Source organism: Glandiceps talaboti, chromosome 9 (assembly GCF_964340395.1).
Source record: "Glandiceps talaboti chromosome 9, keGlaTala1.1, whole genome shotgun sequence".
NCBI classification, from domain to species: Eukaryota; Metazoa; Hemichordata; class Enteropneusta; family Spengelidae; genus Glandiceps; species Glandiceps talaboti.
In genome coordinates, this window is record NC_135557.1 from 6,955,152 (window position 1) to 6,971,334 (window position 16,183).

At 36.7% G+C, this 16,183-nt stretch overlaps 1 protein-coding gene across 1 annotated transcript; it reads left to right on the forward strand.

The window, feature by feature from the left end:
- The first annotated feature begins 7,296 nt into the window (after nt 1-7,296).
- Nucleotides 7,297-15,803, forward strand: LOC144440471 (cytochrome P450 2U1-like). Its single transcript, XM_078129838.1, has 3 exons — nt 7,297-7,647; nt 11,831-12,790; nt 15,581-15,803. Exons 1-3 carry the CDS (start codon nt 7,299-7,301, stop codon nt 15,757-15,759), a joined length of 1,488 nt encoding a protein of 495 aa, XP_077985964.1. The 5' UTR covers nt 7,297-7,298; the 3' UTR covers nt 15,760-15,803.
- The last annotated feature ends 380 nt before the right edge of the window (nt 15,804-16,183 follow it).

Consider the following 16,183-nt stretch of genomic DNA (forward strand, 5'->3'; position numbering starts at 1 on the left):
ATATGATGATTGCACAATGCTTGAAACTCTGAGTTACAACCAAGAAAGAGTTCCAGTACTACCAAAACTATATATACACACACACACACACACACACACACACACATGTAAACTTATGTATATGTATATATGTATGTCTATTATTTGTCATGGTAAAGTTGCATGTTTTGAGTAAAACTAAATATTTGCAGACATTCAAACACACACAATAACTCATGAGAAAAGAGACAAATACTACAAATAGTTTTACTACTGTAGGGATAACTGTAGTTTAATAAGTTCACACTTTAAATATAATAAAAACATTTTGACATAATGTACTCATGTTATAATTTGATTAGGAATGCAACTGTTGTTGTGGCCTACAGTTATATCATAATATTCACTTATTATAAGTGAGGCTATACATGTGTGACCACACATTAACACAAAAACATCAGCAAACATTGTAAGACCTGTGTATTTCAATGTGTACACTGTAATTATGCCATATGAGTAAGAGATCCAACTGCATACATAACTGACGTAGTGGAAATTTCTCAGAAGCCCATATTTATCTATTTCATTTTTAGTAAACACTTCTGCTGCCATATATTCACATCACTGTACTAAAGAAATATCACAATAAATACATGAAAATAATACTTCTCCTTGCAAAGATTATAAATGTGAACTCATATCATTATATGGATCAGTGGAATTAAAAAACACAAACTATGTTATCACCAAAGTCATACTTTGAGTTCACTATATTTTCATCTGACATTTGTTCTCAAATTTAACACTTTATATTTTCATGTCAGTTTACTCAGGTCTCATATTTATTTTATAAATTTATTCTTCTCACATTAAATGTCAAAGTAGGATGGAGGGGTTTCTAAAATTGCATAGCACCTCTATCTGTGCACATATACTTGATGTCATAGCAAGGTTATTTAAATGCTCACATTTTTCTCACACAAGAAAAGGGAAGATATTGAGTGATGTCATCAAATCTTGATATCTTTCATGAGATTTTCTGTAATTGTGTGAAAAGTAATAACAGTGTTGGTGGCAATCATTTTAAGAATCATGTTGAGAAAGTATTCCCCAACGTTTTAGGATGCCCTGAGAAATTAATTTTTCTTCAAACAGTGTTTTTGATTCTTTGCATTTTCTGATGTCAGGTGCTAATGGTTCCCTATTATGATTAACAAAGAAATCAGTTTCCCAATGTTGCAGATCTTTCTTGCTATTCCTGTACTTTGTGACAACCAGTGTCTGTATTATTGCCAAAGATCTTTCATATTGGGCTATATACTGTTTGTCTTGTGGGAATTTCTTTAGTAGCAGTCTCAACCGATCAAGGGTATGTAATTCATCACTGTTGATGATCTTACTTATGGTTACACATGTTGATGTCTTTAATTCACTGTTTGATGTGTGATCGTTGTTTAGTTCAGGTGTAATGGGTTTGTCAGTGTTACTTGAATAACAGGTAGCATCATCTGGGATATTATCGGTGACAGGATCACTACAGATGAAACCAACAAGTGTGTCTCTATCTATATCTCTATCACCATTGATGTCAGTATCCTCTACATCATTTTCAGCATTCAAATTTTGAAGGTGCTCATGATTGTTGTCCTCCTGGGCTTCATTTTGCAGGACTGGCTCAGATATATTTACATCATCCTCATCAGTCTGTTCCAACTCTGTGTCATCAAGGCTGTTCAATGTATAGGTGGTGTTGATTACTTTGATTACTTTTTGAGGTATGAATATCTTCAGGATTGGTAACTGTAACTCCCCATTTTGCATCTTATTTATGCACATTTCCCATACTGTTTCCAGATAATTATATTCATCCTTGATAGATGAAGAACGAAAATGGTGCATATTTGGACCTTCAGGGTGAGTTTCAGTTTCATTAGGACCATCCATAAATTCAACCCCTGTATCACACCTTCTCCACCATACATCTTCTCCTTGTAGTAAGAAGTCACCAATCCTCTTCAAATGGGCCTGATATTGCCTTTGTTTACTCTTGATAATATCATATGGAATGATAGTATTTGTACGCTGGGGTAATAAGCTTGATTCTAGTGTTGTGATTCTTGACTCAGACTTTTTGAGTGATGACTTCTCAGCAGATTTCTGTTCAGCCTGTAGTCTTACAAGACCATTTGGTACAACCTCCCCAGGTCTTCTGCTGGATGTTGTCAAAGAAATACCTGATATGGCACTGAATATTCGTTCTTGTTCCTCAGCATTCACAGATCGTGGACAAACAATCCTCGCCTCAAGTGATGCATGTCCAATAAGAGCATGCCAATATAGACCATACAGTTTCCTTTTTGTTAGTATCTTTGGGTTTGGTCCGACAATTTTTTTCAGTGACATGGCATGGAGGAACACTGTATTGCTAAGTCGTAGCAGGTACTTGGGACTTCTTTTGTAATCTTGGCTGTACAAAAGGAGACTAATTTCTGAAAGGGTGGATAAAAGTGTGATAATATCTGCCCTTGCCTCAGCTTGTATCATCTGTTTCAGCAAATATATCAAACCTTCACGGTAATCGACTCCCCGGATAACATGTTTGTTTCCAAATAGTATCGTCAGTGTGGCTTCAAATACTTCCCTCTCATTTGAGGACAAATGAGGAGGTAGTTCGGTGATAATGTTTTTTATGTGTTCTTTCATCACATGCAGTGGTTCTGTTGAAAGAACTTCAAATAGATGTAGGTGAATATCTGCTAGGGTTGCTCTCTCTGTGGACAATAACAATGCAGGCAATCTTTGTACTCCACCAAGGTGTTCTTTTAGTGCACTTTCAATCTCCCTCTTGTTACCTTCAGCCTGCATGCCTCTCACTGTACATTCTCTCCTAAGTTTCTGTATAGTCATACCATGAAAAGGCTTGACACCATTATTTCGATTGTTAACACCAGCTGGTCCACCCTTTACAACATCAATCCTGTCTTGGAATGATAGTATTGGTGTCTGCAGTAGATGCCAGAGGTTTTCATTCTTGTCATTATGAAGCTGGCACAGTCCACAACCATAGTCACCCCCTTTTTGTTCTCCAATTTCAAACTGCAGTGCAGGTTTATCACCATTCATAAACCTCATCACATCTTTAACCTGAGCCCCATTAGCTGTTTCAAGTTGGACTTCCATGTCTCTCAAACAGTCTACTCGTGTGTCAATGTATGACAACTGGTCTGCTTCAGTAGCTCTGCTTTGGCCAAGTATGTAAATATGTGGTTCTTCAACTATGGTTTGTACATCTAAACCACCCATTTCTTCTCTTGTAAAATAGAAGGCTGGATCATACATACAATTGACAGTGAATGCCATATGGCCAGAATTTAACAGAGTACTGTGGTCATGCCATATCATTATATGGCGTGTTGTTTCACACTGCTTTAACTTTGACCTCATTGATGGGATATCATCATTGGGATCAAACTCCCCTATAGCTTTTAATTTCTCTTGCAATATTCTGACATCAAGTGAGGAATAGAACAATGAAGACTGAGCCCTAACAATACCCATGTCTTCATGCTTCTTTAAAATTCTTTTCCTTATTTCAAGCAAGGGAATTTTCCTACCACTTACTGTAAATGTAATCTCTTTTAACTCCCCGTTACTTTCCTTCACAAATTTCTTATACGTTCTTGGCACAATTACTTCACCAAGAAGAAATTCCTCTTTATCTAACTTACATTTTATTGTTTGTCTAACTGCCTTATTAGTCCGTGTAACTGGTCCTCTCACATCTTTTCTTCTCTAGGGTCTTTGGATCGCTCTTCTTGGTTTGCGTTTTTGTGTCTTGTGATACTGTGTGAGTTTTGTCAGGTTGCTACCACTCTCCTCTAGAAATGCTTTGACAACCATGTTGCCTCTTGTTCCATCTTTAACTTTGTACTTTCTTGCTATTTCACTGAAATTAATCTGTAAACACACACACAAACGGATATCTAAATTATAATACAAATATTACATTCTGCAATTATTTAAGTGAATGTAAATGTAAACTGATCATCTTGATATTGTTATATAAATTTGTAATTAGGATATTTTCAGGATTGGTCTGTGGTTAACAATTAATGTACAGGTTGATATGATCTGTATAGTTTGTTTATCATCCTTTGCTATTGACCATCTTAGCTGTCATCTTTTACACTTATATTTCATGGAGTAAAACATAAACAAAATGTACATCTTAAAACCCTAGGGTTTTAATAGTAATGTGACTTGTCTTTGTCTTTTATCAATGCAACATATCAATCTATCCTACCTTGTCACCTTCTTTGTAATTTTTAACCTCATTTAATAAGCCTTCTTTGTTGAAATCCATATTCTGCCAATTAGAACAGTGTTTTTTCTTCTTACATTCACCATTATCTTCCCTTTCTCTGCGTCTCTTCACTCTTTCATTAGCTGCTGCTGGTGTTTCAAAATACTGGCATAGTCTCCGCCTGCTTCTCTTATTAAAGGATTCACCGGTTGATAACACTATATCTGCATCATTTCTCTCCCACTTGTCTTCAAGTGCTGTTGTTGCCTCCCTCAGTGCTGCGCGCCGAGCTTTCTGTTTTTGTGCCCTGCTGCGTTTAACTTCAAGACCCCCCTTTTCACAGGGTAGAGCAATCAGGGTATCTACAACTTTTGTTCCCTTTTCATCAAGAGGTTTATCCAACATCTGTCGTACTTCCAAACCAATATTATACATCTCTGCCTTGCTAAGACATTCTGGTGTGGAATATTCTTTGAAAAGTGCATTCTCATGGATACTTTGTTGTCTCATGTTTTGAGTGTTTGTATTGTCTGATAAAGGGATATTGGAGGATGTGATTGACTGACATCCTCTCTTTACACCGTGTCTCTTATTCTCATGATACAGGCTATGATAATCATTATGGTACTGCTCGCACATCTGGCATTGTCTTAGCGTATGACATGATTGTTCAGATGCTGTCAAATCAGACCATGCCTTCTGAGAAAAATGGATCATATATTTTTCAAAATCGGTTCTTCTGACACTTGATTGTTTTCTCCAAAGATCAAAATCACGAAGAAGTTTCTTCCCCCTCACTTTGAATGTATCAAGGGTGATTTCGAATGACTTGTGGCCTTGAAATGTTGTTAGAAAATACTGGTGTCTCTTCCCCCATTCGGTCGGTTTTATATCTCCTACTAAGCCAGTATACCTTACCGCAGCTCTTGCAAAACCACAACCAATTGCTCCGGACATACTTTCACAACACTTTCAGAGAAACAGCACACGAAATCGTACTTGAACGCATCCAGTGTATATGTACACAGCAGTGACAGTCCGCCAAATTTGACGAAAACAGGTCAAATTTGGCGCGCATCTCACAGTGCAATCGATATTTTGGAATTCGGAAAACTGATACACTGTTGGGACATTAAGAATAAATCTTGCTGTCGAATTTTCTCTTCTAGTGTTGTGGTTTTGTCAATGGAAACACACATACTACACGCAAAAAATAAATCACCAGACACTTTGTGTAACGTTTATGTCGTATATTTATCAAAAAAACACGGAATATACATACCACATTTTCACCCGGGGAGACAACGATATTCAAGTATACCCTTCGATGTTCAAATGAAAAAAATATACAATTTTTACTCAATGTGGAGAGGTTTTTCTCCGCCCGTAGCTGGTAGATCTCTGGAAGCTGCCATTTTGTTCTTATATGACCTTTGCAGTTTTGAACCCAGGTCGCGAGCATTGATTGGTGAATGAAAAGTCACGCAAATGGGGGTCAGCGAACTTTCCGCCCGAGGCTAAAACGCGAACTTCGAATCTTTTGACATCAAACCGCACGAACTTACCGGTTGTTTCTGTGGATTATTTTCTTGTTAGATATTCAGTATGGTTAAGTACTTGAATATGTACGGGGAAGGGGGTGTTCTTGTAAGTTCGTTTTAAAGTTAGCATCAGTTAAATCCTGTTTTACCGATTATGGGATAAACCTCGTAAATATATACTTTTGTGAAACAAAAAATAAATGGACTTACAAAGTTTATCTTACATGGTTATTACAATAAAACAATTGAAGATAATTTCTGAGATTTCAATTCAGTAATATTTTGAGATCCTGTGCGTCCGATTTTGGAAAGAAAAACATTGTGTAATTTTCGGCGTTTAAATGATGACGTCATCAACAAACTTGGCGAAAGAGTGATTCTGTTATGGTGATTTAGATCAACAACATAAAGAGAATATCTCCTGCAAATTTCATGGTCTTATGTTACATTTATCACAAGATATGCAGTATACTTTTTTGTTTAAACTCTCCGTCCGTCCGTCCGTCCGTCTCTCTCTCTCTCTCTCTCTCTCTCTCTCTCCCTCTCCCTCTCCCTCTCCCTCTCTCTCTCTCTCTCTCTCTCTCTCTCTCTCTCTCTCTCTCTCTCTCTCTCTCTCTCTCTCTCTCTCTCTCTCTCTCTCTCTCTCTCTCTCTCCATCAGTTATAACAAGGACTCTGTGACATCGTTGCCCAGAGGACTAGTACTGTGAATAACTTGTTGGCCCATCATTTAAGTCACAATGTGGAAACAGGTATTACTTTCAGTGAACAACCGATATATTGACTGTGAAACGACATCGGACTAATCTAGACTTATACCGATGATCGTAGGACATTAGAATAGTTTCTAGAAGTTATTATATTTGATTTGCTCGATTAAACTTACTGTGGCTTTGGAATCAGTGTGACAATGGACGAATGATTCCAGTGTATGGTGAATAAAACAACCTGATTAAAATTTAATGTGGTGGTGGAAGCAGCCAGATGCCTTTATTTACCTCTATATATTTCAATCGTTTTGTGTCGTTTGTTTTGTTCCAAGAGTGATCGCCGCTGCCTTACCACTCGGAACAAAACAAACAACACAAAATGATGGAAATAGAGGTAACAAAATATAGGCATCTAGCCGCTTTCACCACATCAGAGTTTTCTCAGATTGGTGAGTAACCTACTGTAGGATATTGGATCTAAACGGACTTGCAGAAGTATATAAACACGCACGTACATACAAGGCGATCCAGAGAACTTTTAGGTATGTATAAGGCTGCAACAAACTACATCCCCTGCCGTAAATTCCAGACCTGATCCCAGCCTAAGTGCTCTGAAAATGTATAGCCTGTGTGTACGTGTACGTGTACTGTCAGTCATGACGTCATGCATGACATTTATGACCTCTTTCTATTCAGCTGATGACGTGGCAGCAGTGTTTACTGGTATTAATACAAGTGAATATATTTAAGGCAGAGGGCAGAAAACATGGCGTCTATTGAGTCTTACATTACGTTAAGCACAACACAGTTGTTTATTGTCTTTTGGATAACATTTTTCACGATAGTGTGGATTCACCGTCGTCCACGCAATCTACCTCCTGGACCGACTGGACTTCCTATCATAGGCTGTTTGTTTTCTCTTGGTAGTAAACCGTTCAAGACGTTCCAGAAATGGGGTCAAGTATATGGAGGTGTGCTGAGTGTTCGACTTGGAACGGAATTGGTCGTGGTACTGAACAGTCGTGAAACTATGAAGGACGCCTTGGTTAAACAGAGTGCTAAGTTCTCTTCGAGACCGGCGAACTCAAATATTGGAAAACTGACAAAAGGAAAAGGTAATGTGAATAAATGCAAACTTTAGTCAAAGTATAATTAATATAAGTTTCATTATCTATTGCAAAACTGACCCAACAGAAAGGTATTGTGCAAGAAATGAATTGTATGTTTATGAGAATAAAAAACTCCTACGTTGCGAGCATGTATGGAGGGACAAGTTAATCTGCGTTCTGCATGCGTCCAACATTCAACATTTTATTTTAGGGACCGGTCAGTTTCTTCAGCCTGGGGGGGGGGGATTCTTAAATTGGGCCGACAAAAAGTCACTGACCCCCCCCCCCCCACACACACACACACATGTAAAGTCAAAAACAGGCTGACCCCCCCTATCACTTTATTCTAAAACATGAAGACCCCCCCATATATATATATATATATATATATATATATATATATATATATATATATATATATATATATATATATATATATATATAATATTCACATGACAGGTATTTTTTTTATCGTGGCTCAGTGTGGACTGCTTGACTGTCTTGTATCTACTTTATAAGATCCTGGGTTAGCACTATCATAATTGTAATTATTGACTACACAGGGTAAATATATTCCAAAAGGAGTTTAATATCATCTTGACAGTGAAAGATATTGGAAAGCTTGAGCAGGGAATATGTATATCTCTTATGGGGGGTCGTAGGGGGTCTCCCCCTAGAAGCCCTGGAGTTTTTTTACCCTGAAAAGTCAAATTTGAGACTATTCAGGCCCTTTCAGACAATAATTTCCAAGCTTTACAAGACAGCACCAACATGTAAAAAGAATAAAATATATTTGAAACATTAAGTTTGATAGCATCTTGACAGTAAAAGGTAGGGGGAAGAGCTTGAGACTGGGATGTGTATACCTCATGTAGTGGGGGGTGTTCCTAGGGGGTCTCCCCCTAGAAGTCCTGGAGATTTTTTACTGTGAAAAGTCAATTTTGAGACTATTCAGACCCTTTCAGACAATAATTTCCAAGCTTTGCAAGAAAGACAGCACCAACGTGTAAAAGGCAACTACACAGGGTTGAAATACTTTTTAAATATACTTTGATAGCATCTTGACAGTTAGAGGGGAAGCGCTTGAAACTGGGATATGTCCACCTCATGTGGGGGATCCAAAGGGGTCTCCCTCTAGAAGCCCTGGAGGATTTTTACTCTTAAAGCCAATTTTTAGGCTATTCAAACCCTTTCAAGCAATAAGTCAATCCATGCTTTACAAGACAGCACCATCAAGTATCAGAAACTATTCTTTATAACTTACACAGGGTTGAAATATGTTCTTAAAAAGTTAAATGGCATCATTATTTACATGTAGTAAAGGTCAGCACATCTACTGGTAGGGGAGATTTGGAGTTTAAGGCAATTTTAGACTACCTTGGCAAACATTTCACATCTTTAAAAGACTATCATCTCAAAATAGAATTGGGTGAAAATATTTAAGAAAAGTTTAATACCATTATGACTGTAAAAAGGTTGTTGGTGCATCTGAGTGTTGGTTGAATGCTTGAGTGACCTCTGGGGTGAGGGAGTACGAGTCCTTGGGCGTTTTCCCCTGGCAGATCTGCAGTTTTATGCTTCTATTAAGGCAATGTTTAGGTTATTCATAGCATTTGAGATAATATTTCCAAGCTTCGAATAGCTAACGTAAATGAGTTTCCCATGTCACATAAAAGTGGCCCGTAACATTGGTATAGTGGCATTAATATTGCATGTATAGTAAATAAAGTCACCGGTATGTTAGAGAACTTTAGGTGGTCATACCTAGTGTATAATAGAAACTGGAATCTGATGAGAAGTGGTAATTTGTAGTGTCAATAACATGTAGTGTCCAAAATAGAAAGTGTATTAATCCCTACTGACAAGTTCATAGTGTCGAGTAGAACATTTTAAATTAACTTCTTTTATAAACTATCTATGAAGATTACTATTATGAAACCTTCAAGTTCACTTTTGCCCCAGAGTACAATATAAGTGAAGCATTGATTGTGAAACAGCCAAGCATTTACATGACATGTTCTGTAACGTATGGTAGCTAGGTAATACATATATATGTATATTTATAGTTATGATTGGACTAATAAGTAAGAATTCATGTAAGAAACAGGGAGAAAAAAACTAATATTTACATGTACCACATTTCAGACAACTTGCTATATGCCATTGTAGAAAAAGTTTTTTTTCTTCTAATCACAATCTAAAACACAATGACCCCCCTATCCATAATTTTGAAAACAGTATGACCCCCTACTGCCAATTTAAAAAACAGGGTGACCCCCTCCCAATCCACCGGTCCCCCCCCCCAGGCCGAAGAAACTGACCGGTCCCTTATCACAGGGAGCAGGGGAAACAATATTTGACATTCTGCCGTTTTCGTTATTTATATTTTTTTCTATTTTACTTCTTTTTTCTACTTTACTCAATAAAGACGATGCTACAAATGACTAATGTGTTTTATTTCCATTACTTTATCTCTTATCTTTTGTATCTGTTATCAGGTAATTCCACTAAATATACCCATAGTGTGTTAATGGTCTTAATTCCGTCTGTATAAAACATTTGTAGTGTGTCTTTTATGGATTAACAATAGCAATGACAATGAGGTTTTTGATGACAATGTTTTACAAATATAAAGTTACACGTACTAGATACATACTTCTGTACAATACAAGCAAGTTGCCAAAGTGCTATAACCCACAGTCATATACGTAATTAATACAAGTATGTTAATGTCAGAAATGAGTCTGACTTGACTTTACCTTTAAGTTGATAGCAGTAATCAATACAAGTGTACTAAAGGTAGAAATAAGTCTGACTGGACTTTTCCTCTAAGTTGATAGCAGTAATCAATACAAGTGTACTAAAGGTAGAAATAAGTCTGAATTGACTTTTCTTCTAAGTTGATAGCAGTAATCAATACAAGTGTACTAAAGGCAGAAATAAGTCTGACTTGACTTTTCCTCTAAGTTGATAGCAGTAATCAATACAAGTGTACTAAAGGTAGAAATAAGTCTGACTTGACTTTTCCTCTAAATTGATAGCAGTAATCAATACAAGTGTACTAAAGGTAGAAATAAGTCTGACTGGACTTTTCCTCTAAGTTGATAGCAGTAATCAATACAAGTGTACTAAAGGTAGAAATAAGTCTGACTGGACTTATCCTTTAAGTTGATAGCAGTAATCAATACAAGTGTACTAAAGACAGAAATAATTCTGACTGGACTTTTACTTTACGTTGATAGCAGTTGCCAGTAATCAATACAAGTGTACTAAAGGTAGAAATAAGTCTGACTGGACTTTTCCTCTAAGTTGATAGCAGTAATCAATACAAGTGTACTAAAGACAGAAATAATTCTGACTGGACTTTTACTTTACGTTGATAGCAGTTGCCAGTAATCAATACAAGTGTACTAAAGGTAGAAATAAGTCTGACTGGACTTTTCCTCTAAGTTGATAGCAGTAATCAATACAAGTGTACTAAAGGTAGAAATAAGTCTGACTGGACTTTTCCTCTAAATTGATAGCAGTAATCAATACAAGTGTACTAAAGGTGGAAATAAGTCTGGCTGGACTTTTCCTTTAAGTTGATAGCAGTAATCAATACAAGTGTACTAAAGGCAGAAATAAGTCTGACTTGACTTTTCCTCTAAGTTGATAGCAGTAATCAATACAAGTGTACTAAAGGTAGAAATAAGTCTGACTTGACTTTTCCTCTAAATTGATAGCAGTAATCAATACAAGTGTACTAAAGGCAGAAATAAGTCTGACTGGACTTTTCCTCTAAGTTGATAGCAGTAATCAATACAAGTGTACTAAAGGCAGAAATAAGTCTGAATTGACTTTTCCTCTAAGTTGATAGCAGTAATCAATACAAGTGTACTAAAGGCAGAAATAAGTCTGACTGGACTTTTCCTCTAAGTTGATAGCAGTAATCAATACATCTGTACAGAAGGCAGAAATAAGTCTGACTTGACTTTCCCTCTAATTTGATAGCAGTAATCAATACAAGTGTACTGAAGGCAGAAATAAGTCTGACTGGACTTATCGTTTAAGTTGATAGCAGTAATCAATACAAGTGCACTAAAGGCAAAAAATAAGTCTGACTGGACTTCATTTTTAATGAACACCCAAATTTCTCTCCAATATTCAACCAAATTGGAATGACGATTCTTTTCTTCTCTACTTCTAGGAATACTTGATGCACCTTTTCCAGTTTGGCAAGACATGCGTAAATATTCATTGAGAAGTCTGCATGATTACGGAATGGCAAGGAATCTAACAGAGCAACGTATTCATGATGAATGTGGCTTTCTGATGGAACAATTCGATAAACATGTCAACAAACCGATTGATATCCATTATCTAGTCATGAATGCTGTTTCTAATATCATGTGTGCGATGTTGTTTGGTCACAGGTTTGACTACGATGACAAGGAATTCAAACAACTCCTGAAGTTGCTCGCCACATTCGCTACAGACATCAATTCGTCGAATTTGTTAATGTTCATTCCAGCACTGTGGTATTTGCCTTTGCCACTAAAGAACAGTCTTGCAAATAGCTTCAAAACATTGCTCGACTTCATAAATAAGGAAATTGACAAGCGAAAGCTAGAATTGAACAATAAAAGTGAGGGTGACTGTTACATAGATTCTTACCTGCTTAAAGTCAAAGAAACTTCACACCTTCACCAAGCTTTCTTTGAAGACCCTGACAATCTTACAACAAATTGTGTGATCTTCTTTGGTGCAGGAACTGAAACAACAGCCACTACCTTAAGGTGGGCTGTACTTTTCCTTAGTTTACATCCAGATATCCAGGAAAAGTGTGTGAATGAGATTAAAAATGTAATCGGCTTTGACAATACCCCAACCTTTGCTGACAAATCGAAACTTCCTTTCATTGAGGCTACTACACTTGAAGTCCAACGGATAGGGTCCATACTACCACTTGGTATTCCTCATATGACGTCAGAACCGGCATCTCTACATGGCTACTCAATCCCAAAGGATACAATGGTTTTGACAAATATTTGGGCCGTCCATATGGATAACACTGAATGGGAGAATCCTGAAGAATTTAACCCTGGACGGTTTCTCGATGATAGTGGAAGTGTTGTGAAAAGAGACCGGATCATGCCATTTTCTCTTGGTATGTTAGAATTATTATTTCAAATGGCCCATGGTATATTATTATATGACTCAACATCGTGACTAATTTGTAGTTGGGAGGCAACAGTCGTCTGAATTATACACTGACACGTGTGGGTCCCATGCTACAAAAACCTATCCAGTAACTTGGTACGCTCAAACAACATTATTTCCGAGCAGAAATTTTAACAGGTTTACAAAAGACTTCTACATGTCATAGAGTATTTATTTTACGACAAATTAAACTAACAAAATACAGGAATTGACAGCACACATCCACATTGAAATGTTACATTTTACCACACTGTCAGCGAAAGCGTAGCTTTAGGTATAGGTGGGTATTGAGGTATTGAGTATAGGTGAATCATTGGTGTCCGTCAACTTTTTATATTTTCATCATCTTCTCTGAAAGTGACAGTCAGAATTCTTCGATATTTGGTGTGCATGTTCCCTGGGGGAGGCTATTCAGATTTGTTCATGCCAAGTTGATCTGTGCCATTTTCAATTTTTTATGATTTTTTCAAAAATGATATTATAATCATCTCCTCAAATACTACTTGTCAGATTGCTTTGATATCTGGTGTGTTGATGCGCAGGGGGTAGCTTACTCAGATTTGTTAGTTGCAAGTCAGCACATCTTCTTTTCTATTTTTTATGATTTTTTTTTGTAATTTAACCAAAAAATTAATATGTTAATGAGCATTGTGATTGACGCCATATTGGAAATCAGTCCATGAGACTTTAAGTAAACTGCCACTTTTCAAAAGACACTATTGACGTCCAACAAGCAATGTAATATGTCCTATAGTCATAATTCTACGCATTGTGTGCCCAAATGACAAGTGTTTGTTCAAAATAGTGTTGTAAACTTCAAATCCAAATTTTGCACCCCTCCTACATAATCAGCCAGTCCACAATACCCTCATTTGCATACAAGCTATCCTCCAGATAGCGAACGTTACACTTTGAATGGCTGCTCACGGGCCTTATTTTCCGGTATTTTCAACTCGCCGTAACTCTCACTAGAGTCCACCATTTTAGATACTGTAAACACCTAAACCTCAACTGACATCTCTTCTTTCGTGCCAGCACAATAAATTTTGGCATTGCATTTAGGAATACTGATTTTCCGATGAATTTGGGATGCATACTTGAGGCCGTGAAATTTCGAACCGGTTTTTCGCTCATAGTTTCCTCAATACGGACTGGAAAGTTTACAAATTTCACAAAAGGTGGATTTTTATGTGTTTTAAATAACCATGGCAAGTAAATTTAGTAGGATCATTGTGTAACTGTCAGGACCGTTCAAGAATTTTCGGTAGAAAACGACTGATTTGACCCGGAAGTTGAAGCTGGCCTAGTTTGACCGGGCGATTTTCCACAGCAGCTAGCAACGCAGGATTTCTTGGTACTCACTAAAATCACACTTCAGACCCACTATAAAAGTTTGATGTTTTCAGATAACATGTAACTTGTGATTAATTCTATATTGTCGTGCAATCTGGAGTGACAGTGAACTAGAATGAAGACAACTTGCGTAAGCAAGGCAAGGCATGCCTAACACCTAGGCCATAAAGGAGTACGTACAGTGAATCAACCAAACTTTGTTTATTGGCTGACAGTTTACATGTAAACACAGATAACTAGTGTTAGTTATATATTATGTAAAGGACATGAACATGTCTTGCCATTTCCAAAATGCAAATATTTGGCAAGTAAAAATAATTAAAATAATTACAACTTTAATTTGGCTTCAGGCTTTGCAAATTGCATTATGTTTTGCGTATCTTTCCCCATGTTACATGTAAATCCGAAAAGGTTCTCTCTAGTCATGTCAGTGATCATACCGGGGCTGCTTTGAGTACGAGCGAGGTGAAGCATGTTGAGGTATTTCGTTGAGAATTATGAATATTGCGAAATGTCAAGTACAAGGTTTAAATACAATGGAATGATGAAAAAAAATTGGCCGAGTCTGCTGACAGGTGCCGGTCACAAGACACTCCGTAAATTTTATATATTAGACGATGCATAATGGACGATGTTATGTCTACTACAAGTTGAATGTTGTTGACAATGAAGCTTATGGAAAGTGTTTTTGGTAATTTGTTAGAAAATTGAAATTCTAATCGCCTCAAAATTATTTTAGATCCCTAGTTTATTTCATTCATTATTAAAATTTTCTAGGGTTAAAGGTGTAATTATTTATTGCCAACCTCAATAATCCCGGTCATTATTTTTCTGAGATTTGGTGTAATTTTCATAAAGTAAATCTTTTTTATAAAATGGTGACTATGGCATAAAAGTACAATATTTTACCAACTTTCTGTGTAAAATGTGTTTTATAGTAAGACATCGTATGAAACCACTAACCACTTTATTACATCGCTTCCAAAATAAAAACTAAAAAGAACAGCGGAGCTATTCTGACTGATAGGTCGCTTGTTTTTATGTTTGATCACTAAAAAGTTTTGTCCTTGTTTCATCTGACTGCATTGTTGATTTGTGTTGCCAGTGAGATCAAATATATGCTGTCAGTGTCTTTATTTTGTTTTATGTAAATGTAACAAACAAAACTTTGTGTGGGAAATGAAAACATTATGCTGTGTGTATAGTCACTGTGGTTTGGTAGGAAAACACTCAGATCTTGTCTTTGTATAATTGTCGGCAAAAAAGGTACAGTAGTATTATAAATAGCCTAAAACATGAATCATATTCCAGTCATGGTATCTGTATTCTCTTACATTTGTTCAATATCTATAATTTAAATTTTCTCTGAATTGTAATTCTACAGGTAGCCGAGAGTGTCTTGGCCTTGAACTTGCTAAGATGGAGATATTTGTATTCCTGACAATGCTACTTCAAAGGTTCCAGTTGGGGATACCAGAAGGTGACCATCCATCGATGGAAGGCTCTCTTGGAATCGTTCACACGCCTCGACCATTTAACGTCATCATTCGTAAACGTCAATAATTATGTACATATTTAGCCCACATACAGTTTGTGGCATCATATGAGAGAGAGAGAGAGAGAGAGAGAGAGAGAGAGAGAGAGAGAGAGAGAGAGAGAGAGAGAGAGAGAGAGAGAGAGAGAGGGGGGGGTTCTCGTAAGTCTATTTAGAATACTTTTGACTTATGTCTGTACATTGTAGCTGTAAGTGTAACTCACATTTAAAGTGTGTTCAAATGTAGTAGTATTACTACTACTCTAGCGTGAACATGCACGTGTTTTTAGTCTGGCATAATTGTATGGCTCACTCTATCATCTCTTATTGTAATGGCTATAACATTCTCTTAAACGAAAGATTTTAAAGTCATTTTATAAAGTTTAGAGGTCACATATTTTTCATACATTTCAACTTTTTAATAACTTACACATAATGAATACAGTTTTATTT

Excerpts from the sequence above, each read along its gene's own strand:
- LOC144440471 (XM_078129838.1), top strand. The coding sequence starts at position 7,299 with ATGGCGTCTATTGAGTCTTACATTACGTTAAGCACAACACAGTTGTTT. Across the intron at positions 7,648-11,830 it reads AAAACTGACAAAAGGAAAAG|GAATACTTGATGCACCTTTT; the intron begins GTAATGTGAATA and ends CTCTACTTCTAG. Across the intron at positions 12,791-15,580 it reads GATCATGCCATTTTCTCTTG|GTAGCCGAGAGTGTCTTGGC; the intron begins GTATGTTAGAAT and ends GTAATTCTACAG.